The 26,294-nt window shown below is 44.7% G+C and overlaps 1 protein-coding gene across 3 annotated transcripts in view; it reads right to left on the reverse strand.

The window, feature by feature from the left end:
- Window positions 1-223: 223 nt before the first annotated feature.
- The window catches only part of LOC105466042 (mitochondrial calcium uptake 1), a 262,886-nt gene continuing 236,815 nt past the window's right edge, over window positions 224-26,294 (reverse strand). For all 3 annotated transcript variants that reach the window (XM_011714873.2, XM_011714868.2, XM_011714869.3), the window contains 2 exons: window positions 9,602-9,691; window positions 224-1,234 (listed from right to left, as the gene is read on the reverse strand). In XM_011714873.2, the coding sequence (XP_011713175.1) occupies window positions 1,074-1,234; window positions 9,602-9,691 (251 nt within the window). In that variant the 3' untranslated portion in view covers window positions 224-1,073. The remainder of the gene's footprint in view (window positions 1,235-9,601; window positions 9,692-26,294) is intronic.

Consider the following 26,294-nt stretch of genomic DNA (forward strand, 5'->3'; position numbering starts at 1 on the left):
GGCCCAGAATGAAATGCTAACCAAACTGTGCAGGGACAATGCCACCATTAACCTCCAAAAGCCCTCACTTTTTGTCTGTGCCTAAAGTTGCTCTTCATCAGAAAGAACCAGACTCTGGTAGAAAGAAAACACGTCTGCTTCCAGCAAAATCTTAAACCCTGTGGGGACATAGAATGAAAAGGGCCTAGAGGACCCTAAAATAAAGGAGACAGGGAACTTTGGGGATGCTTATTGCAAACGGTTATAATTAAAGTGGTATTTTACAAGTGTTTGTTTAAGACAGAGGGCAAACAGGCTCCCAGCCAGGCCTCAGCTTTAGAGGCCCATCCTGGAGGGGAAGCGGCACTTGCAGGGAACATGAGCTCAATCACTATTGCTCACTAAGCACAGAGTCACACTGGAGTCATCTTAGGGAGGCTGCGAGGAAGAAAAGGGAGTGCAGAGAGCCATGAAGCAACTACTTTAAATTCTGAATCTTGCTGTGTTCCCACTGAGCATGCTGCCTTCCTAGAGCAGACCTTGGAGCCATCCCAGGGACTAACACAGATCCTTCCTGGGGTGCAGTCTTCTCACGCTAGCGTAGGGTGCCTAGGTCATCCTCATTCTCATTTATCATCACAGACTTCTTTCTGCCTGCCAGATATCTTCCCTACTTGTGGCTTTAAAATACCAGCAGGAGGGAAAGCAAGGAATGTTCTCGTTAATATAAATCCATAGCAAAAACGATTTGAGAACTGGATGCTTCCCAGGGTTGGCAGCTGTGTGGATGGTTCCCTGCATTCTTTATCCACCGGGTGCTTGAATGGGTAGTGCTGTTTAGGCTGCCAAATGTCTGAGCTTTTCAGACTTGTTCATGTTTTTGAGAACCTATGGGGATAATCATCGGGCAGAATCAGAGCCCAGCAGAACACGGGGACGAGGAAGGGTAAAGGGGAAACCGACAGAGTCCTGAGGTCATCCCCGGGAGGAAGGGACACTACTTCCAGAAGTAGCAGCACAAAGGGCTCTGCCGAGACTCTGCGGAGGGGATCCGGGGTACTGGGGGTGGAGAGGTCCCCTCTTGCAGTGTGGGGTTACTGTTTGGGTAAAGCGAAGTCCCAAGCAGTTTCCTGTGCACATTTCCACATGGCCTGCATGAGGCGAGTGAAACCCATGTCTTTAGGCTTTTCCAGGCCTCTCATCAGCCGTTGCTTCATGATGGAAACAAATTCTTTATTGCTCAGCTCACCATTGCCTAGAGGAAGAGGCAAACACAACAGGGATAAATGTTGGCCTAGGAACAATACCACTGAGAAAATTCCATTGTCCACACAAAGTGGATTCCAAAGCCCAGACATTCTCACAGCCAAACTCAATTCTCTTATCTTAGAATTCATTAGTTTATTCCTTCCTTGATATTACCGACTGCAACTCAGTGACAGTTCAGTGTAGTGTGACAAAAGTTGAATGAAAATACAGTATATGCCAGGTCTTGTGCCAACTGTTTAGAACAAGGAGATAAATGAGCTTTGAGCTTTGTCCCTTGAAATACTCCCGAGTTGTAAGAGAGACACATTATTACCACAGTGTGGGGTAAACAGAGGATGCTATGGGGGCACAGAGGAAGAATCTCCCACCCTGACTGAGGGTGATGCAAGGACAGACAGTAAAGGCTTCCTGGAAGTGACTCCTGAGTAGAATCTCACAGGATTAGCAGCAATTGGCCAAGTGAAGGGCAGGTGGGGGAGGCATTCCAGGAGGAGAAGTAGCATAGGCAAGGGTACAGGCAGGACGCAGTGTGGTTGCTAGGGAACTACAAATAGGCAGTTAGGTATTGCTGGACACTAAAGAGGCAGGTGTTTGGGAAGTAAACTAAGGAGGAAGGCAGGGAGCCGAGTGTGGTGACTTGTGCTTGTTATCCTAGCTACTTGGGAGGCTGAGGCAGGAGGATCTCTTGAGGTCAAGAGTTTAAGACCAGCCTAGACAACATAGTGTGACCCTGTCTCTAAAAATTTTTTTCAAATTAACTGGGCATAGTGGTGGACACTTGTAGTCCCAGCTACTTGGGAGGCTAAGGCAGGATGATCGTTTGATTACCACCCAGTGATTGCAGCAATCGCCAGGAGCCAAGGCTGCAGTGTGCTATGATGGCCGCTGCACTCCAGCCTGGGTGACACAGTGAGACCATGTCTCTAGGGGGAAAAAAAAAGAGGTGGGCAGGAGACAGGTACCCCAGGGTGTGTATTGCTCCTAAAGGGCTGGCACTTTCTCTTCCAGGCAATGGAACAGCAGAAAAAACTGGAAGCAGGGGAGTAAGAAGTAGGCAGATTTCCACCTGTGGACAGATTTTTCTGGCTGGCTGTGTGAGGATGAATTGGAAGGCAGCACACCTGGAATATGGGGTCAGTTAGGAGACTGCTGCAATAGCATCTCTGCTGCAGTGGAGAGATGGTGAAGGGTTTCATGGGGAAAACCAAAATCAAACTTCAGCTTTGGATCCAGCCTATTTTCTCATGGTTTCCCAATCCACCCTCTTCAGCATCAGAATCTCAGGGCTGGAAGAAACTTTGGAGAGCATCTGTTTTGTTTGTTTGTTTGCTTGTTTTGAGACGGAGCCTTGCTCTGTCGCCCAGGCTGTAGTGCAGTGGCGTGATCTCAGCTCACGCAACCTCCGCCTCCCAGGTTCAAGAGATTCTCCTGCCTCAGCCTCCCGAGTAGCTGGGACTAGAGGCACGTGCCACCATGCCCGGCTAATTTTTGTAATTTTTTTTCTTTTGAGATGGAGTCTTGCTCTGTCACCCAGACTGGAGTCTCTCTCTGTTGCTCAGGCTGGAGTGCAGTGGCAAGATCTTGGCTCACTGCAACCTCCACCTGCTGGGTTCAAGAGATTCTCCTGCCTCAGCCTCCTGAGTAGCTGGGACTACAGGCACGTGCCACCACACCTGGCTAATTTTTGTATTTTTAATAGAGATGGGGTTTCACTATGTTGGCCAGGCTGGTCTCCAACTCCTGACCTCATGATCCGCCCATCTTGGCCCCCCAAAGTGCTGGGATTATAGGCATGAGCCACCGCACCTGGCCCTAATGTTTTTGCATTTTTAGTAAAGATGGGGTTTCACTATGTTGGCCTGGCTGGTCTCAAACTCCTGACCTTATGATCCACCTGCCTCGGCCTCCCAAAGTGCTGGGATTACAGGTGTGAGCCACCGCGCCCGCCGGAGAGTATGTGTTTATTTATTTATTTTTTTTGAGATGGAGTCTCGCTGTCACCCAGGCTGGAGTGTAGTGGCGCGATCTCGGCACACTGCAAGCTCCGCCTCCCAGGTTCATGCCATTCTCCCGCCTCAGCCTCCTGAGTAGCTGAGACCACAGGTGTCTGCCATCATGACTGGCTAATTTTTTTGTATTTTTAGTAGAGACAGGTTTCATCGTGTTAGCCAGGATGCTATCGATCTCCTGACCTCGTGATCCGCCCGCCTCGGCCTCCCAAAGTGCTGGGATTATAGGCGTGAGCCACAGAGCCTGGCCGAGAGCATCTGTTTTAACTAGAAATCACCCAAGCCACGCGGAACAGTAACCACCGTGATAGCAGACATACAGTCACCCCTTGCAAGACACCCAGGAGCCTGTTGATTAAAAGAATGACACCCATTACTGGTGGTGGTAAGACAGCAGGAAACCCACAAACCTACCTCTACTCATGATTGGTCTGGGAGGAGTGTGGAAGGAAGGAATAAATGGTTTACTTCTGCAGAGTACCCAAAACCTAAACTGGCTCATGTTTTCTGGCTGAAGAGAGTATGGGCATCCTCAGAGACAGGAAACCCCCACAGCAAGACAAAACCCAAAACCAAAACAAAAAAACCTTTGGCTTATTTACATAAAGTACAAAGGTAAAACTGTGTTACTAGAAGTCAGAAAAGTGGTGACTCTTGGGGAAGGAAGTGACTGGAGGTACCAAGTGGGGCTCTGTAGTCCTGGTAATGTGATGTTTCTAAATAATGCTGGTTATACAAGTGTGTTCAGCTTTTTAAAAATTCACCAAGCTGTATGCTTAAGATATTTGTACTTCAGGCTGGGCACAGTGGGTCACGCTTGTAATCACAGCACTTTGGGAGGCCGAGGCGGGCAGATGGCTTAAGACCAGGAGTTCGAGACCAGCCTAGTCAGCATGATAAAACCTCGTCTCTACTAAAAATACAAAAAATTAGCTGGGCATGGTGGTGGGCGCCTATAATCCCAGCTACTTGGGAGGTTGAGGCATGAGAATCATTTCAATTTGGGAGGTGGAGGTTGCAGTGAGCAGAGATGGCATCACTGCACTCCAGCCTGGGTGACAGAGTAAGACTCTGTCTCAAAAAAAAAAAAAATTGTACTTTTCCATATGTGTATTATATTGCAATATAATAAAAAGTTAAAAAATAGCCTTGCTTGGGCTGGGTGCGGTGGCTCACGCCTATAATCCCAGCACTTTGGGAGGCCGAGATGGGCGGATCACGAGGTCAGGAGATCAAGACCATCCTGGCTAACATGGTGAAACCCCGTCTCTACTAAAAATACAAAAAAATTAGCTGGGTGTGGTGGCGGGTGCCTGTAGTCCCGGGTACTCAGGAGGCTGAGGCAGGAGAATGGTGTGAACCTGGGAGGCAGAGCTTGCAGGGAACTGAGATCGCGCCACTGCACTCCAGCCTGGGTGAGACTCTTTGTCAAAAAAAAAAAAAAAAAAAAAAAAAAAAAGGGCCTTGCTTGGCTGAAAAATAATGAATAATTTGGCTTATCAAGAATGTAGGCTGAGGCCAAGCACAGTGCCTCACGCCTGTAATCCCAGCACTTTGGGAGGCTGAGGCGGGTGGAGAACCTGAGGTCAGAAGTTCGAGACCAGCCTGGCCAACGTGGTGAAACCCTGTCTCTACTAAAAATACAAAAAATTAGCCGGGCGTGGTGGCGGGCACCTGTAATCCCAGCTACTTGGGAGGCTGAAGCAGGAGAATTGCTTGACCCCAGGAGGCAGAGGTTGCAGTGAACCATGGCTGTGCCACTGCACTCCAGCCTGGGCAATAAGAGTGAAACTCCATCTCAAAAAGAAAAAAAAAAAAAAGAAAAGGAATGTAGGCTGAGGCATGGTGGCTCACACCTGTAATCTCAGCACTTTGGGAGGTTGAGGTGGATCATTTGAGCTCAGGAGTTCAAGACCAGCATGAGCAATATAGTGAGACCTTGTCTCTACAAAAAGTTAAAAAATAAGCTGAGCATGGTGGTGCCTGCCTGTAATCCCAGCTACTTGGGAGGCTGAAGTGGGAGAATTGCTTGAGTCTGAAAGGAGGGGGTTGTGGTGAGCCAACATTGTGCCCCCGCACTCCAGCCTGGCAACAGAGCAAGATGCTATCTCGAAAAAAAAAAAAAAAAGAAATGTACGCCAGGTGTGGTGGCTCATGCTTGTAATCTCAGCAACTCAGGAGACCAAAGCAAGAGGACAGCTTTAGGCCAGAAGTTTGAGACGAGCTTGGGCAACATAGCAAGACCCCTTCTCTACAAAAAATTAAAAAAAAAAAAAAAAAACTAGCTGGGTGTGGTGGCATGTGCCTCCAAAGCTACTCGAGAGGCTGAGGTGAGGGGATCACTTGAACTCAGGAGTTTGAGGTTACAGTGAGCTATGATCTCATCACCACATTCCTGCCTGGTGACAGAGCAGGTGCAGTGGCTCATGCCTGTAATCCCACCATTTTGGGAGGCCAAGAAGGGAGGACTACTTGAGTCAGGAGTTTGAGGCCAGCCTAGAAAACACAGTGAGACCTCTCTCTAAAAAAAAACAAAAACAAATAAAAAAAATGTAATTAAGAGAACAGAAAGTTCTCAACACGGGTGGATCACGAGGTCAGGAGATCGAGACCATCCTGGCTAACCCGGTGAAACCCCGTCTCTACTAAAAAATACAAAAAACTAGCCGGGCACGGTGGCGAGCGCCTGTAGTCCCAGCTACACGGGAGGCTGAGGCAGGAGAATGGTGTAAACCCGGGAGGCGGAGCTTGCAGTGAGCTGAGATCCGGCCACTGCACTCCAGCCTGGGCAACAGAGCGAGACTCCGCCTCAAAAAAAAAAAAAAAAAAAAGAAAAAGAAGCTTGAGGCTGGGTGCGGTGGCTCACGCCTGTAATCCCAGCACTTTTGGAGGCTGAGGCAGGTGGATCACCTGAGGTCAGGAATTCAAGACCAGCCTGGTCAACAGGGTAAAACCCTGTCTCTACTAAAAATACAAAAAAAGTTAGCTGGGTGTGGTGGTGGGTGCCTGTAATCCCAGCTACTCGAGAGGCTGAGGCAGGAGAATCGCTTGAAACTGGGAGGCGGAGGTTGCAGTGAGTCGAGATCGTGCCACTGCACTCCAGCCTGGGCAACAAGAACTTGACCCCAGGAGGCAGAGGTTGCAGTGAACCAAGACTGTGCTGTTGCTGTTGCACTTCAGCCTGGGCAACAAGAGGGAGCCTCAGAAAAAAAAAAAAAAAAAAAAGAAGAAGCTTGAAAATGAAAAAATATGAAGTCACTTCACTCAAACTACTATGGGTTTGCCTTCTGCTTCCATAAGGACAGAGATGACCACATGACCACTATGAGTGGATTTTGTTACTGTGAACCAGGTCTATAACTGTATGTTACTGGCATGCATGCGTGATTTGTGAGTTCAATTCTAAAATCTGTGATGAAGAAGTCTATTTGAAAATCGAATTCTCCATCCCCTGGCACTTTATTTTGTTTATTTATTTTATTTTTTTGAGATGAGGTCTTGCTCTGTTGCCCAAGCTGGAGTGCAGTGCTAGGATCATACCTCACTACAGTCGCAAACTCCTGGGCTCAAGTGATGCTCCCACCTCAGCTTTCCAGTAGCTACAACTACAGGCACACACTCCCACACCCTGGCTAAACTTATTTTTTGTAGAGATGGGATCTCGCTATGTTGCCTAAGCTGGTCTTGAACTCCCGGCCTCAAGCGATCCTCCCATCTCAGCCTCCCAGGTTGCTGGGATGACAGTTGTGAGCCATTCTACAGGCTTTCCTTTGGCATTTTGACCTAAGATCTTGCAGTGGTAAAAGTAACAATGGCTTTTAAATTAAGTATACTTTTTTCTTTCTAGATTAATAAAACTCAGGGATGTTAAATAATTTTCCAAAGGTGATTTAAGTAGATATTGACAGAGCCTCTTTCTAAAAAGCTAGAAAATCAAACATTTCCCAGGACTTCTAGGGAAAAGGGGGGACTTGAGAAGTTAGTCGCATTTATTCCCATATTTACTTCACAGACCAGCTCTTGGATATTGGCTTCAAAAATTATAAAAATAATAAAAATATATTTTATTTGGAAAAATTTTAAACCACCTAGAAGTGATTGGAGTGAAAACAAAAATCTGGAGAAAGTGAATATATGTCTACAGCAGTGCTGTGCATTAGAACTCCCTGCGATGTGGGAAATGTTTTATATTTCAGTACAGTAGCCACTAGCTAGTTTAAATTTAAACGTAGCCTTTGTAGGGACATGGATGCAGCTGGAAACCATCATTCTCAGCAAACTATTTCAAGAACAGAAAACCAAATACCGCATGTTCTCACTCATAGGTGGGAATTGAACAATAAGATCACTTGGACACAGGAAGGGGAACATCACACACCGGGTCCTATTGTAGGGAGCGGGGAAGGGGGAGGGACGGCATTGAGAGATATACCCAATGTAAATGACGAGTTAATGGGTGCAGCACACCAACATGGCACATGTATACATATGTAACAAACCTGCATGTTGTGCACATGTACCCTAAAACTTAAGGTATTAAAAAAAAAATTTAAATGTAGCTAATAGCCACATGTGCCTTGGGGGTATCATACTGTGGGCAGGGCAGCTCTAGAGAATAAACCCACCCCTACGTGAGAGTGAGGCCCTCTCCTTCCCTAGGGCTTCCTTTGAGTTCAACCTTGGTTTTGTGGGTACAGGCTGGATATTTATTTTTTTTATTTAATTGTATTTTTTGAGACAGGGTCTCACTCTGTCACCCAGGCTGGAGTGCAGTGGTGCGCTCATGGCTCACTGCGGCCTTGACCTCCCAGCTTCAAGCAATCTTCTCACTTCAACCTCCTGAGTAGCTGGGACTACAGGCACACATGTGCCACCATGCCTGGCTAATTTTTAAAATTTTTTGTAGAGACGAGGTCTCACTATATTGCCCAGGCTGGTCTCAAACTCCCGGGCTCAAACAATCTTCCTGCCTTAGCCTCTTAAAGTGCTGGGATTACAGGTATGAGCCACCACGCCAGGCCAAGGCTAGAGATTTAAATAACTCAAGTTCAACTTAATAACACAAATAATTCAAGTTAATGAACACCTATTATGTGAGAAGTACTATCCAAGGTCCTATGTGAGGAGGAAGGTGAAAACGACTTGCAACTACCCTTAAAAAGCTCAGGGAACCAAGTTAAGGAATAAAAAAGCCCAGATGTGATTCATTATGCTGGGACCGAAAGGGAAGCTCCATAGGCTGGAGCTTCTGAGGAGGCACTTGAATTCCATTAGCCCAGCTTTCTGGAGGATGACAAACAACAAATACTGGCTGTGGGGTAAGAGAGGGTGGTAATACATTAAACAGAACACAGGGGGCAGTACAGTTTTAGTTTAAATCCTGGTTTTGCCATCTACTATTTATTTACTTTTTTTGAGATACAGTCTCACTCTGTCGCTCAGGCTGGAGTGCTGTGGCACGGTCTCTGCTCCCCGCTGCCTCCTGGGTTCAAGTGATTCTCTTGCCTCAAGCCTCCACCACTGTGCCTGGCTAATTTTTGTATTTTTAATAGAGATAGGGTTTCACCATGTTGGCCAGGCTGGTCTTGAACTTCTGACCTCAGGTGATCTGCCTGCCTCAGTCTCCCAAATACTATTATCTTGGTGATCTTACGAAATTTACTTAAATTTAAATTTAAATTTACTCTCTCTGAGTCTCAGCTTTCTCATCAGTAAAAAGTGGTCAATAACAATACCTAGGTCAGAAGATTAAATGAGCAGATTAACTTTCTGGCTCATAGTAAGCATTGAAAAAATGTAAGCATCCACTGTTATTGTTGTTATTAGTATATCAGCTACCATACCTAAAAAATAATGCCAAGGTCAAACCAGAACCAGATCTCTTGAATGGGCTACACGACAGAGCAGAGTGGCCACAGACACAACAGACCACTGTGTGGAGCTGGAATGCTATGGAGATGGAATGCGACTGGCTGGAATGTGTGCTGGGAGGTGGAGAGATCAGTGCTGTCTTCTTTCTAAAGACATTCAGATACTTGAGTGCTCTGTATCTACTAAGCAGCAAGTTGAGTCTGACATTTTTAAGATGCTTATGGTCATAAATTAATTTAGGCCTATAGGCATATTGGAATTACAAGAAGAAGAAATGGAAAACAGAAGTCAGGGCCAGGGGTTCGATTTCTCAGTATCATCATGCCGCAGGCTGAGCTGCTGATGTGGGAAAGGTGGGTAGCTTGAAGAGGATGGGCTGGTAGACTGATGCTGTCTGCAAGGCTCCATTATACACGGGGCCTCTAAGGGCAGCTAGGTTGTTTCCCCTCCCGACTCCAGAGGGCCCCACTCACCATCACAGTCAAAGAGCGCAAACACCACATCACACACGTGGTCTGAGAGCTCCACTTTAGCCACTGTCCTGGCCACCTGCTGCATGGTCACTGAAAAAAGAAAGAGGAGCATTAGCACAGCAGAGGGACTTTCATTTTGCTTTCTCTGATTCAGGGGATAAAACAACTCAGTCATAATACAAGTTTTCAACTGCATTTAAGTCACATTTCAGAAAATGGTAAGCTAGGCCGGCCACAGTGGCTCACGCCTGTAATTCCAGCACTTTGGGAGGCCGAGGAGGGTGGATCGCCTGAGGCCAGGAGCTCAAGACCAGCCTGGCCAAGATGGTGAAACCCTGTCTCTACTAAAAATACAAACAATTAGCCGGGCATGGTAGCAGGCGCCTGTAGTCCCAGCTACTTGGGAGCCTGAGGCAGAGAATTGCTTGAACCCGAGAGGTGGAGGCTGCAGTGAGCCGAGATCATGCCACTGCTCTCCAGCCTGGGAGAGCGAGACTCCGTTTCAAAAAAAAAAGAAAAAGAAAATGATAATTGAGTTTTTATTCATAACCTCCATAACCTCCCTCCTTTTCACCTCAGGTTCTGTTCTTTTCTACTGCTGCTACACTTTAGGAGGTATATATAGTTAATTAAGAATGCCTAGGCTGGCCAGGCGCAGTGGCTCACACCTGTAATCCCAGCACTTTGGGAGGCTGAGGCAGGTGGATCACCTGAGATCAGAGTTCGAGACCAGTCTGGCCAACATGGTGAAACCCCGTCTCTACCAAAGATACAAAAAATTAGCTGGGCATGGTGGTGGGCGCCTGTAATCCCAACTACTCAGGAGGCCGAGGCAGGAGAATCACATGAACATAGGAGGCAGAGGTTGCAGTGGTTCATCCTTATAATCCCAGCACTTTGGGAGGCTGGGGGGAGCAGATTGCTTGAGCTCACGAGTTCGAGACGAGCATGAGCAACATGGCGAAACCCTGTCTCTACCAAAAATGCAAAAAATTAGCCCAGCATGGTGGCGCACACCAGCTACTTGGGAGGCTGAAGTGGGAGGATAGCTTGAGCCCAAGAGGCAGAGGTTTCAGTGACCTGAGATGGCGCCACTGTACTCCAGCCTGTGCAACAGAGACACTGTCTCAAAAAATAAAAAGTGCCTGATATTCAATTTATAGACAGAAAATAGATTAGAGACTATCATGGGCTGAGGGGAGTGGGGAGTTAGTGCTTTATGTATACAGAATTTCTGTCTGGGGTGATGGAAACATTTTGAAAATAGTGATGATGGTTGTACAACATTGTGAATGTAATTAATGTAATTCCACTGACTTGTATATTTAAAAATGGTTATAATGGCACATTTTATGCCATATATATTTTTATATATTTTATATATATATTTATAGAAATATATAAATGGGGGTGAGAACAAGGAGGCTTGTCTGTGGTGTGAGTACACTAAGGCTTCACGCCTCGGTGGCTGATTGACAGCTAAGTGCCTGCACAGTGAGCCCTCCTTGCCCAGCTCTGTCCCTCTTCCCTACTGGTTTTGCACCAGACTTCTTCCAACTGAGTCCATTGGGATATGCACTGGCCCTTGTCTTAATAGTTCAGGATGCATATCTTTCTTTTTGTTTTGAGACAGAGTCTTACTCTGTCCACCAGACTGGAGTGCAGTGGCGCGATCTCAGCTCACTGCAACTGCTGCCTTCCAGGTTCAAGCGATTCTCCTGCTTCAGCCTCCTGAGTAGCTGGGACTACTGGTGCCCACCACCATGCCTGGCTAATTTTTATATTTTTAGTAGAGACGGAGTTTCACCATATTGGCCAGAGTGGTCTCGAACTCCTGACCTCAGGTGATCTGCCCACCTCAGCCTCTCAAAGTGCTGGGATTACAGGCGTGAGCCACTGCGCCCAGCATGCCTGGCCAATAGTTCAGGATGCCTATCTTTCTTTAAAAATATATATATTTTTAGACCTCAGCAAAAAATCACTTTTTTCTTGCCGTTTTCTCTTTCCCTGACATTTACTGTCAAACACTAGCAATTATGTTAGAATTGGGTTCTCATGAAAGACAAGACAGGAAGGACCAGGCAATTTCCACCACCTTCTCTCTTATTTATCCTCAAACCTGGTCTAGCTACACCTATAAATCATGTTATTGCATCTGGACACAGTCTTAAGTGAGGTAAAATGAGGGAAAGAAAAGGATTAATTTCCATTTATGCTGGTAATGAAGAGCTCTCTATAATCATCACATTAGATTCATCCAGAAGCCAAGTGAACTTAAACTAGAACCAGAGTGCCTTGTTTATTGCATTCCTATGATTTCAGTTCCTGTTATCAGCCCATCTTGTCATTTTTATTCACATTTGATCTTTCACTTTGCCTCTATAACCTCCACATATTCAACACCTGATATGGTTTAGATTTGTGTCCCCACCCAAATCTTATGTCAAATTGTAATTCCCAGGCCAGGCGTGGTGGCTCACACCTGTAATCCCAGCACTTTGGGAGGCTGAGGCAGGTGGATCACCTGAGGTCAGGAGTTTGAGACCAGCCTGGCCAACATGGTGAAACCCTGCCTCTACTAAAATAAATACAAAAATTAGCTGTGCATGGTGGTGCGCCCCTATAGTCCGAGCTACTCAGGAGGCTGAGGCAGGAGAATTGCTTGAACCTGGGAGGCGGAGGTTGCAGTGAGCCAAGATTGTGCCACTGCTCTCCAGCCTCCGTTACAGAGCAAGACTTGGTCTCATAAAAACAAAACAAAAACAAAAACAAAACAAAACAAACCCCAAAAAAACAAAAACAAATGGTAATCCCCAGTGTTGGAGGAGGGGCCTGGTGGGAGGTGACTGGATCATTGGGGCAGATTTCCCCCTTGCTGTTCTCATGATAGTGAGCGAGTTCTCATGAGATCTCGTTGTTTAAGTGTGTGGCACCTCCCACCTGTCTCTCTTCCTCCTGCTCTGGCCATGTGAGACGTGCCTCCTTCCTCTTCACTTTCCACCAGGATTATAAGTTTCCTGAGGCCTCCTCAGCCATGCTTCCTGTACAGCCTGTGGAACTGTGAGCCAATTAAGCCTCTTTTCTTTATAAATTACCCAGTCTCAGGTAGTTCTTTATAGCAATGCAAGAATTAATTAATATATCACCACAGTGCCCCCAACATCAGCAGATGCAAATACCGGAGCAATGCAGAGGAGCAAGGTGACGCGCTAGAAAACAACGTTTGGAGTAACGGGACCTGGGCTCCAGTTCTGGCCCCACCACCAATGTGCTATGTGACCCGGATGGAGTCACTTGATCTCTTTAGATTTAATTTTCTCATGTTCAAGTGGAGGGATGCACCAGACAACTGCTGAGGGAGCTTACTAGCACAAAGAAGAGTTTATTGGTGTCATCTAGAATCTGAGGGTGGCGATGGGGTGGAAATATACCATCTTTTCTCCGAGGATCTGAGTTAGGGTGAAGAAGAAACTAACATTCCTTGGTACTAAAAGACTGAAGTATCAGATACTGTGGTGGATATTCATGAGATATGTGTTGGGAAATCTATAAGACTGTAGAGCTCTAGAGTTTAGAAATTTAGCCTCACAAATCTAGATACTTGATTTGACTCAGGAAGAACTTATTCCTGCTAACTACACTGTCCACAGAAGGAACAGAAATCAGGCCAATTTGCAATGAGAATAGTAACTGTTAAGAGAACTACAATGATGACAGCTGGTCATTATACTTCTCAGTAGGAAAGCTACTAAGGAAACTCCATTCACCTCAGAAGATTAACCTCAAAAGATTACTCAGCGAAAACAGAATGAGATCAGAAGGAACTGGAAGCGATCAAACTGTGATTGCCTACAGCTCTCCTCTTCGCCACCACAGAAATGTGTCCTGAGAAGGGGATCAGAACCTGTTCTGTATTAGATACACATGAACACTTTCTGTTAACCATTCTTTTTTCTGCATTTCGTATCAACCTTAAGCTTCTAACTTCCTTTTCTCTTTCCCAGTTCTTCCATTCTCTCAGGGCACAGCCTTCTGCAATTGTCTTGATATTTCAAGTACTCATCTTCTCCCCATGAAGATGGTGCCCTTTCCTGTAAATAAACCATTAATTAAATAATACTCAAGGATGTCAGTGAGAGCTCTTGACAATTTCTAGTGAGAGGCTCATTAAACTGGTATTAAGTGGCTGTAGAACAGGGACTTCTGGAGTCCTCCAGCAAGAATGCCTCATTAGAGATGCCGTCTCTTCACAGAAAGTTATAGATTATGTTCCATCTCACATGGAGAGGGCTCTGGTGTCCTTCCTACCATAGGAAGAAGAACTAGGGCTGCTAAATTATTGTAGCCCAAACCACTGGGATGTTAGCCAGCAAACAGCCTAGCTGGGGTCCCCTTTCATGGTACAAGATCCTCATTATAGGCCCCTGGGGTATGAATCAGAGTCGTGAAGGAAGCCAACATTTAACTAGCTGGTGAGCTGTCAAACTAGGAGCACCTGGGATGAGTGGGATGACAGCAGATTACAAGCCAAGTGCTTGACAGCTGGTCCTGAGAGTTGGTTCATTCATATTTGCTTCCAATATCTCTGAATCCAAAGCCATAAACCACAGCAAGCAGAACAAGTTTTCCTCCCACGTCTTGACTTTTCTATGCAGACCAGTTATTGGTACTGGAATTCTGGCCTCCCTATTTGATGACGCTAACTGATTGATGGTTGGGATTCCAGTTCCCGATCTGAAAGATGGCTACAGGGAGCATGAAGGCACCCCAGTGAAGGCCTAGCTTTCTAAATACCATGTATTTTTGTACAAATCTGGCTCAGCTGCCTGAACAATGGGTTTAAGCGCGATTGGGTGATTCCTATTAGATTGGGATGGGAGAGAATTTGTAGAAGTGGGCTCAACTGGTACTCAAAAATCTGGCACCATCTGGCTTTTTGCAAAGTCCAGGCAGAATCTGAGTTGTGTCAGGTCCCCAATTTACTCTCTGGCATGATTCATGACTAGCCATTTCAACAGCAGAAAGAAACCCTGAGTTTGTGTGACATAATATCAGAAACTACATACATAAATCTATTCACCACAATAGTTAAACAGAAGAGCTCTGGAGTGATGTGAGCCCAAATGTCCACATGGAACCAGAGAATCTTAGAACTGGAAGATACTTCAGAGGAAATGTGAAGTGAAATAATTTGCCCAGGGTCACAATGCTAGATGGTAACAGAGCTGGGTCTCGAATTTTGGCTGATGCTCTTTCTCTATACACACTGGGTCTACATGATCCCTTCCATATATGGACAATATCAATTCCTCCATGAATCTGTCATCCTAAGGAGAAAGGGTTTAGATTAAATAAAAGTCACCTGAGAAATACTCAAGTCCTTTTGGTGAGGGATGAATAATTGAGTAACTGGGAGTTGTGAGGCGCCAGCATTAATTATAGGTTGGCCGTGGATCTGACTACCCCCTACAGTGGAAGACACTGAGTATTCCCTAGGAACTCATACCGACAATTTTAGGGACAACTTAAAAAGTGTATTCAACAGCAATCCAATGAAAAGCACATGTAACAAACGTGGCCCTGGGAGTTTTTCTCCACAGCCGCCTCTGATGCACAGATACAGCTTCAGGCAGCATGACCCAGTTAGGAGCTACCCACCTCTTCCTAATGCAAAGGTATTTGGAAAGGTGGTGAGACAAGTTGGGCTGACAGTCTCTAAGCTGTGTGGCCATGTACTATTCCTGCCTTACCGGACTGCAGTGGAGAAAAAAAAAAAACTGGCTGGTGATGGCCAAGGTTAAGTGAGGGGAGATGGTTCTGCTTCAGCCCTGGAAATGCTGACAGAGATGTCTTGTTTTCTTTTTTTTTTTTTGAGATGGAGTCTTGCTCTGTTGCCCAGGCTGCAGTGCAGTGGCTCAATCTTGGCTCACTGCAAGCTCCGCCTCCCGGGTTCATGCCATTCTCTTGCCTCAGCCTCCCAAGTAGCTGGGACTACAGGCGCCCGCCACCTCGCCCGGCTAGTTTTTTGTATTTTTTAGTAGAGACAGGGTTTCACCATGTTAGCCAGGATGGTCTTCATCTCCTGACCTCGTGATCCACCTGTCTCGGCCTCCCAAAGTGCTGGGATTACAGGCTTGAGCCACCGCACCCGGCCGTCTTGTTTTCTTAAGTCCATCCCTAGATGGCTTTGGGTGGAACAAGGGGGAGGATATTTCCTTGAAGAGCATGTGTCCTGTCTTTTGTATCTTCTTCCATGATCTTTTGTTAATGCAAACACACATTTTAACCTAGTTCTGGGGTGAGGGGAGGGGAAAGGACAACATTTAGGAGAACTAACAATTTAAGGAGCCAAGAGCAATGCAGTCTACGAGTAACGGAAATTATAACAATTCCTTGTTCTACACGGTGTTCTTAGGCCCTATGCCCTTTGACCCCCTGTGTACTCAGGCTGCCTGACTGTCGTGATGCTGCTAGTCCTAGCTCCTAACTTCCAGGACACACCACAGAGAAGATCTGTTTTCTGAGCCTCAGAGCATCCTCCCAGATGATGGCTTCAATGGGCTTACATGCTTTATTTGGTACAAACTGACTTGGCAGTAACATTCATTGCCATTGTCTAGTATTGTGTCTGGGTTTATTAAAAATCCCCATCACATCTTGTCCACAAAGGGCTAGCATTTCTGCAAGCACCATTAGGTAGTCAATGATTTCAGCTGACACACCCATGGGACAATCACAGTTTAGTGGAGAAGACTGTGTATATATCCACCTATACACACACATACACACACACACATTAAGATGAAGAAACACGTAGAAGAGATATCAGATATATTAATACACACATATGGGATATAATGGAATAGTATGTATTTATTTGGTAGGAGTTACATTTTGGATCTGAATTCTTTTTTTTTTTTTTTTTTGAGACGGAGTCTCGCTCTGTTGCCCAGGCTGGAGTGCAGTGGTGCAATCTCAGCTCATTGCAACCTTGCCTCCCGGGTTTAAGTGATTCTCCTGCCTCAGTCTCCCTAGTAGCTGGGATTACAGGGGCCCGCCACCACGCCTGGCTAATTTTTTGTTTTTTTCAGTAGAGAGAGGGTTTCGTCATGTTGGCCAGGCTGGTCTCAAACTCCTGACCTCAGGTGATCTGCCCACCTCGACCTCCCAAAGTGCTGGGATTACAGGCGTGAGCCACCATGCCCGGCCTGTATCTGAATTCTAAAGGGGAAAAGAGACCAACTGCACATGTATGGTAGTGGGTGATGTGGGGTGGGAGTTTCTGTTTGAACACAGTATTAAAAGCAGGAAGGAGTGCTAAGGCCTCATTAGAGAGTTAGAACAGAAGGTGCAGGGCAAGTACATTAGAAGAAATCTTACAGAGGACTAGTGAAGTCTCCTTGAAAGAAAGCCTTTAAAACAGGCCAAGCGTGGTGGCTCATGCCTGTAATCCCAGCACTTTGGAAGGCCAAGGCAGGCAGATTACTTGAGCGCAGGAGTTCGAGACCAGACTGGCCAACATGGCGAAACCACATCTCTACTAAAAATACAAAATTAGCCAGGCCTGGTGGCACACGCCTGTAATCCCAGCTACTCAGGAGGCTGAGGCAAGAGATTCACTTGAGCCCAGGAGGCAGAGGTTGCAGTGAGCTGAGATGGCGCCACTGCACTCCAGCCTGGGCAACAGAGCAAGACTCTGTCCAATATTAACTTGCTTTTCCCTTTCACACTGTTTAAATATTCATTCTCTTAGCTTTATTTTAAAAAGTTGTTTTTACTTAGGACAGGTGCGGTGGCTCACGCTTATAATCCTAGTGGTTTGGGAGGCCAAGAATTTGAGACCAGCCTGGGCAATAGAGGAAGACCCCATTGCTACGAAAAATTTTAAAAAACATTAGTTGGGCATGGTGGTGTGCTCCCGCAGTCCTAGCTACTTGGGCAACTGAGGCGGGAGGATTACCTGAGCCCAGGAGTTCAAGTCTGCAGTGAGTCGACAGATCAAGACTCTGTCTCAAAAAACAAACAAAAGATGTTTTTGATTAGCTAATATATTAATCTGCTTCAAAATCTGAATGGAACAAAAGGGGTGAAGTCTCTCCCCCAGCCTTATACCCCAGTCACCCAGTCGTTCAGAGACAATCAATATCACCAGTTTCCCCAGAAATATTCTGTCCACATAAAATCAAACATTTACTCTTTGCTTCTTCCCTTTTCCCACAAAATGGTGGTGTACTAAATATTGTTTTGCTTTACTCTAACAACGTATCTTAGAAATAATTCCAGGTGGACATGAGCAGCTTCCTTCAACAGCTGCATAGTATTCCACTGACAGGATGGATCATAATTTACTTATTTATTTAACCAGTTCCTTATTTACTCTTATCTCAGTCTTGAGAAGAAGGTACCTTTTCCCCTTCTCTTTAAGAAATTATTTCCTTGGTGCTCTATGGGGGTCAGCTACAACAGAGTCTGAGTCTCTGATGGCTAAACTGAGAGCAACTGATATATTTAAATTCGGTTTGTTGAAATTAAAGACTAAATAGTCACCTTTACCAGTGTCTTTTTTGTTTGTTTTTTTGAGACAGGGCCTTGGTTCTGTTGCTCAGGCTAGAGTGCTGTGGCAAGATCATGGTTCATTGCAACTTCTGCCTCCTGGGCTCCTGATCCTCCTGCCTCAGCCTCCCTGGTAACTGGGACTATAAGTGTGGATTATACCACACCTGGCTAGTTTTTGCATTTTTAAAAAATTTTATTTTAAATTTTTTTTTGTTTTAATTAAGACAGGGTCTTGGTCTGTTGCTCAGGCTGGAGTGCAGTAGTGAGGGCACGGCTCACTGCAGCCTCAACATCCTGGGCTCAAATGATCCTCCCTCTTCAGCCTCCAAAGTAGCTAGGACTACAGGCTCGCACCACCATGCCTGGCTAATTTTTGTATTTTTTGTAGAGATGGGGTTTCACCATGTTGCCCAGGCTGGTCTTGAACGCCTGGGCTCAAGCGAACCACCCACCTTGGCCTCCCAAAATTCTGGGATTACAGGCTATGAGCCAATGGGCCCGGCCACAATGTCTTATTAAACCTTCCCAGGGCTTCTCAAGGTAGTAAACCTCTTAAGGTAGTAAACCCCCAAAGAAGCAATGCTTATAATAAATATTCCTCTCTATACTTTCCCAATATTGATGTAATTCTAGTAACCATTCTTTTTCTGATCTTTTTCTCAGTGGGATGTAATGTTGGCTGATTTTGTCTTTCCTTATCTATTTATGTGGATGCTTTAACAGTTTATCCTACCCCCATCTCTTCTCTTTGTGATGGTAATCATGAATCCCCAAAGCAGCTCTCCTCCTCCTTAGGGCACTTACCTAATTTTACTAAATCACAATATATTCAAAGTGATCATAAGCCAGAATCAATCTTTAGAATTGCTAAGTGACTTTAAATTTGGGAAAATAAACCAGGTTTCTGCAGAGAAAATGCCTCATAAAGCAAACATTTATTTCAGAATTTGAGCTTCCTTGCCTACATCATGAATAATTTTACTTTAAAAATTGATGACTCTGTCTTAAATGAATGGAATCCTGGCCAACACTCCTCTTCACATATAAATGTTTTTATCAAATGTAATGATGAAATGAAGTGCAAGAGCTTGCCTCCCACAAATTTTAAAAGAATTTATAAAATAGGAGCTTTTTTCCTGTTGGAATCTCTTCCTTACATGTCTTTGTGACACTCTTGCCTTCCTGCCATGTCTTTGCTGTCTGGGGGATGCTCTCCCCTACATTCTTGCTGTGAATTTGCCCAACCTTCTGCCATCACATAAAAGCATTGAGTCCTTGATGTAATTCTCTAGGTCCTTCTAGCAGCAGTAGGTGCTAGGGTACTAATGAGAACCCTGGTGTGGAAGTTGCTGAACCTGAACTTCTGGTCTGTGATTTCAGCAAGTCATTTCCCTTCATGAATGTTAAAAACAATAAAGTAGGCTGGGCACGTCTGTAATCCCAATACTTTGGGAGGCCGAGCTGGGCAGATCACCCGAAGTCAGGAGTTCAAGACCAGCCTGGCCAACATGGTAAAACCCTGTCTCTACTAAAAATATAAAAACTAGCTGGGCGTGATAGCACGTGCCTGTAATCCCAGCTACCTGGGAGGCTGAGACAGAAGAATCGCTAGAACCCAGGAGGCGGAGGTTGTAGTGAGCTGAGATTATGCCACACACTCTAGCCTGGGCGACAGAGCAAGACTCTGTCTCAAAAAAACCAACCAACCAAACAAAAAACCAAACAATAAAGTAAGGGTTTAAACAAAATGATTTCTAAGTTATCTTCCAGGCCTAAAATTTAAATCAGTTAAAATGTCCCTATCTTCAGAAGCTCTCGAATAAGAACACCAAAGGTGTAGGTTTCTATAATGATGGCTGGTGTGCTGAGCAGAATTCTGAGGTGCCCCCTGCCCAGTATTCCCACCTTCTGGTCCACATATCCTGTGTAATCCCCTCTCCTCAAGTGGGCAGAACCTGTGACTACGATAATCCTGTGATGAGGTTACTGTATATGAGAAAGGTGAAGGGCTAGTCAGTCCTAGAACTACGTTATGTAAGAATCCATCTTAGCAGACTAAGGCGAGAGATTCCGTTGCTGGTTCTGAAGTGAGTTGCCATGCTGTGAGGGGACTGGTGGCAAGGAGCTGTAGTCATCTGCTGAGAGCAATGACTGGCCAATAGCCAGCAAGGAAAAGGAATCCTTGGTCCTACAACTGAAAGGACTTGAATTCTGCCAACAGCAGGAAAGAACTTTGAAGAGGACCCTGAACTCCGGATGAAAATGAAGCCCCCACCGTCAACACTGTGATTTCATCCTTGTTAAGATCTTGAGCAGAGAACCCAGCTATGCTGTGTTCACACTCTGAATCACATAAACTGGCCAGTGCGGAAGGCATTTATGATTTGGAATGTCTTTTTTTTTTTTTTTTTTTGGTGGGGGACGGAGTCTCGCTCTGTCGCCCCGGCTGGAGTACAGTCGCGTGATCTTGGCTCACTACAACCTCTGCCTCCGGGTTCAAGCAATTCTCCCACCTCAGCCTTCTGAGTAGCTGGGATTACAGGTGCCTGCCACCACACCAGGCTAATTTTTGTATATTTAGCAGAGACAGGGTTTCCCCATGTTGGCCAGGCTGGTCTTGAACTCCTGACTTCAGGTGATCTGCCTGCTTCAGCCTCCTAAAGTGCTGGGATTACAGGTGTGAGCCACTGTGCCCGGACAAGGCAATGTCTTTTTGAAGTTCCTCAACTGCTACTTTACATAGAGCTGCACTCATCCCTCATCCCCCGCCACCTTTTTTTTTTTTTTTTGATACAGCTTCTCATTCTGTCACCCAGGCTGGAGTGCAGTGGCATGATCATAGCTCACTGTAGCCTCAACCTCCGGGACTCAATTGATCCTCGTGCCTCAGCCTCTTGAGTAGTTGGGACTAGAGGTGTGTGACACGATGCCTGACTAATTTTAAAGTATTTTTTGTAGAGACAGAGTCCCAACCTGGTCTGGAACTCCTCAGCCTCCCAAAGTGCTGGGATTACAGGGTTGTGCCACTGCCCCCAGCCTGCACTCATTCATTTTTTTTCTTCCCTGAGATAGAGTCTCGCTCTGTTGCCCAGGCTGGAGTGCAGTGGCGCAGTCTTGGCTCACTGCAACCTCTGCCTCCTGGGTTCAAGCAATTCTCCTGTTTCAGCCTCCCAAGTAGCTGGGATTACAGGTGGGTGCCACCATGACTGGCTAATTTTTGTATTTTTTTTTTTAGTAGAGACAGAGTTTCACCATGTTGACCAGGCTGTTCTCAAACTCCTGACCTCCTGATCCACCTGCTTTGGCCTCCCAAAGTGCTGGGATTACAGGGTTGTGCCACTGTGCCCAGCCTGCACTCATTTTTTGATACAGTGCATTTTACAGAACCATCATTCTGTTTTACCTACTATACCAAACTCCATAAATTAGATCTTACAGGGAAACTAGCCAAGGTCTAATTAAGTTTTACATTTCCTAACAAGGAAATAAATTAAAACTGCCACACTTCTTTTGGGAATTCAAGTCTTGCACTTACTTCAAATGTACCTGACAATTATAAGTCAGTTCACTTTCACAAAGATTTCACATAGACAAGTTGGGTTAACAGTCTCTGTGAGGCCATAGATTTGAATATAATTTTAGGCTATGACATGTCACTTGAAACATTACTTCATTCAGTAAAAAGCTGGTTTAGTTATAATCATACAATTTCAAATCTGCATGAACTCTTAGAGATACTCAGAACTCCAATCTGAGGGTCAGAGAAGTGACCTGCTCAAGGAGTCAAAGGAAATTAATGACATGGGAAGGTGCTACAGTCCTAACACTCTTCCCTTCACTCTATGCTCTTACTAGAGTATTTCGTCATCCTTTGCAGGACCTGGAAAGGTACAGAATTAATTCATTTACATAACATAAACGAACATCTGTTTATATGAAGAATTGTTCTAGGCTCTGAATAGGACACAAAGATGTAGAAAACATGGTTCAAGTCTTTGGGACTTTACAGTCTAATGAATCTCACTTCAATGCTGAAGATACCAGACATATCAATAGGGGTTAGATATTCCTAGGAACAGAGAACTCACTTAATAAAGGCTTCTGAAGGCAGAGATACCAATAATTTTTGGATGAATGATGAAACTTAGGAGAAGATAGAAGCTTCAATCCTCATTAATAAGTATAAGCAACTTAGAACTTCTAAGCTAATAAAAATGTCAAAAGTGACTTAAAAAAGCAGTAGATTGCACTTTCTCAGAGAACAAAGAGTAAGCCTTATCTAGTGCTTTTTTTTTTTTTTTTTTTGAGACAGAGTCTCGCTCTGTTGCCCAGGCTGGAGTGCAGTGCCCGGATCTCAGCTCACTGCAAGCTCTGCCTCCCGGGTTTACGCCATTCTCCTGCCTCAGCCTCCCGAGTAGCTGGGACTACAGGCGCCCGCCACCATGCCCAGCTAGTTTTTTGTATTTTTTAGTAGAGACGGGGTTTCACCGTGTTAGCCAGGATGGTCTCGATCTCCTGACTTCGTGATCCGCCTGTCTTGGCCTCCCAAAGTGCTAGGATTACAGGCTTGAGTTACTGTGCCCGGCTGGTGCTTTTTTTTTTTTTAAGGGTGATTTAAAACAAACAAAAAAAAACCTTTTTATGATGTTGCCATGTTGGTATCAGTTGTTTCCAGCCCCCTAATAAGATAAACAGGCAGAAGCAAGCCAGCACCTATGGGCTGAAAACCAGAACAGGCAGTTTGGTATAATTTTAATGTCAACCTAGTATATTAATATAGTATTATCTTTTTATTTTCATGATAACCCTGAAACAAGTATTCTACTATCAGCATTCTACAGATCTGGAAACCAAGGCTTTGAGAACTTAAGGAATTTGTTCAAGGTCACAAAACTAGTGAATAGCAGGGACTCAAACTCAGGTTTGAACTTAAAACCAAAATGTATGTTCAGCACAATTTCTTGCATATAGTTAACTCTCAATAAATGCTAGATGTTAGAAGAGTGTCTAAAAGTGCAACAGAGCACTGGTATATCAATGAGTGGAGGTGGTGAGGAACACCTTGGTCATTAGAAGGTGTATCTATATCCCGTATTTTGATGTTGAGAAAAGCGCAGCTTAGCATACACGCCTTTTTCTGGTCTGTGGTATCCCTTAAAGGGAAATCAACTTTCCCGCTACATGACTTTATTTAAATGACTTTAGGCTTTTGTGTATTGGTTTCCTCAGTGAAAAGTAATATGGTTCCAAAGGTAAAGATCATGAATGTGTCTACTAAGGCGTTCCTATGACAACTGTAGGGGGAAAAAAAGGTCACATTTCATATTCAAGAGAAAGGCACTATCTCCAAAACATCATAGTTTATCAAAAGGACTTTATTCTCACCCTAAGAATGATCAACTCTTAGCCAAAAGCAACTGGGAAAAAATAGCCCAGAGTCTTGTCTTCCGAGTGCTACTGTGAAGCATGGTTTGAAATGGTAAAGCCACAGTGCCCCTTGGATTGTGCTTCAGCAAAGATTTTCAGACTCTAACAGAATTGTGGAGTATCCTGAGAGGCAACATGATGGTGTGGAAAGAACACAGACGTGGAATTAGAGAGAACTGAGGTTGAATCCTGGCTCTTCCACCTCTTAGCTGGGTAACCACGATCAAGTGGTTTCATTTGGTATTTTCCTCATCCATAAAATGAAGATGAATGAGGATAATTCAGGTTTTAAAGATTAAAAGCGATAACAGGCATAAAGCACTAAGCGTTGTGCCTGGCACAGAGAAACTGCTATGAAATGAGAGTTGCTATTAGTGCTCCAGATGTGCGATGGCCTCACAGTCCTCGATAGGACAGCACTACCGGACTGTTAAAGTTCAGGAGAGGGTAGCAGCTTGGCTGTCAAAGACAGCTGTTCAGAATATAAGAATTTGTCGTGTGCTAGAAATTGCTGACTCCATCAGTAATTTCTGACTTCCCCAACAATCCAGTCAGAGCCTAAATGACAAAATACTTGAGGCTCCCTTACTCATTCCAATTATTAGACTCAAAGAATTTGAAAGCCACAAAGGTTCTCAGAGGTCATCTCTGCCATCCTTGTCCCTCCAGAGACAAAAGAAACTGAGACCACTTGATGATGTGACTAAAACTTCAGAAAAAATACTTGGGGTTGCAGAAAGCTCCTGTGGGAGTTATGCCATAGATTTTATTATTTATTTTCTTGACTCATCAGATAATAAGGTAAACTGCACATATAGAATAACTACAAAGAATCAAGGCCAACTATGCCATAAATTATGATTTTCAGTCTAAGCAGAATTGTGCAGGGGCATGAATAGTAAAGACCAGGGACTGTATTTGTGTGATTATTTTCTGATTTTATAGTTCAAAGTACACTGAGGACGTAACTGAACCCACAGGTTTACTGCATCTGTACTATCCTGAGGTGCTTTACAGTGGAGCTTTATTGTACCTAGAAACCTTTTATTCTCCTGGCAGAAATTGGAATATTCTGAGTTATACAGGCCGAAGCTCACTCTAGAGCTCCAGCTCAAATAATTTCTAATGTTTTCATCATAGGAAGCCATTGGGAAAGGAGTCATGTTCAATTTTCCATTACCTTCTTCAGCAGACCACTTAAATCAATCAGCCAGCCACTGAGAGGTCATAGATCTAATTTTATGCCCAGTGTGTGTACGAATGAGCTATAGAACCATTTCTTCTTAAGTGCTAAACAAAGAGATGCCTGATAGTGGAGACATGCAGTATTTCATGGAGAAAGGTTCTTTCTTCAAATGGTCAGAACTCATTGAAAACACTTCATTATTTTCTGATGGTTGTTATTCTCACATGGGTCATGCAGAACTAAAGAAACAGCCTCAATTAAATTTGATTTTTTTTTTCAAATGGTAGGAAGGGCAAACAAAAATGAAAAAAAAAAAAAGAAAAAAGAAAAAAAGAAATATGACATTTTTTACTCTGGAGGAACTGGACTACATTCTAATATGGTAAATCTGCAGTGGCCACCTGCCTGGATCTTTCAAATTATTCCAAGGAACATTAACTCTGTAAGTTATTAAAAGATAGTCTGGGGTAAATCAAATTTGGGAACTATATCCCTCTTCTGGAGATTAATAATGCACATTCACATATTAAAAAGTTGGCAGGAGGAGTGCTGCAGGAAGAAATTCTATATAATTCTGGCATTTTCCAAACTTATTTCAACCATGGAATACCTTTTTTTTTTTTTTTAAATCCACAGAACCATCATCATATTGCAGTATACAGTGTTCTTCACAGTGCTGTTTGGGAAATTCTGTGCTAAATTATGCCTAAAGACTGGTTTGTAACCTCTAAAATAGCCAAGGAAGAGACAGTGCCATGGCCTAGAAGGTTCCAATTTCTGAAGGTGTCTAACCTTTTGGGAAAAAATAAAGACAGCTGAGACTCACAGCAGAAGCCCGACAAAAAGTACTGCTGTCTCTACTCTGGCCTCACTCTTTCCCAACCACTGGTATGAATTAGGGCCCCCACTTTTAAGCTCCTAGATCCTCTTACTCTAATCAGCACTTATCATACCCAACTGGAACTGCTTCTACACTTACCTTTCTCCCCTATTAGACTCTGAGCTTCTTGAGGGTGGAACCCGGTGCCCAGCACAGTACCTATTGCTTTTGGCTGAATAAATACTTGAGCCACACTAAATTTTGTTTAAATTATCAACTTCATAACAGAAGCAGCTGACATTGACTAATCGTTCACCACATGACAGCCACAAACGTAAGTGTTTTATGTAGATTTAATCTCACAACCCTATGAGGTGGGTCCAGTTGGTCCTTCATATGTGTAGGTTCCATAGCCATGGATTCAACCAACTGCAGATCAAAAATATTTAAGAAAATGTTGGGTGCAGTGGCCACGCCTGTAATCCCAGCACTTTGGGAGGCCAAGGCGGGTGGATCACCTGAGGCCAGGAGTTCAAGACCAGCCTGGCCAACGTGGCGAAACCCTGTCTCTACTAAAAATACAAAAATTAGTTGGGCATGGTGGTGGGCACCTGAAATCTCAGCTACTTGGGAGGCTGAGGCAGGAGGATCGCTTGAATCTGGGAAGCGGGGGTCTCAGTGAGTCAAGATCACGCCACTGTACT

The sequence above is a fragment of the Macaca nemestrina genome, chromosome 9 (assembly GCF_043159975.1).
Source record: "Macaca nemestrina isolate mMacNem1 chromosome 9, mMacNem.hap1, whole genome shotgun sequence".
NCBI classification, from domain to species: Eukaryota; Metazoa; Chordata; class Mammalia; order Primates; family Cercopithecidae; genus Macaca; species Macaca nemestrina.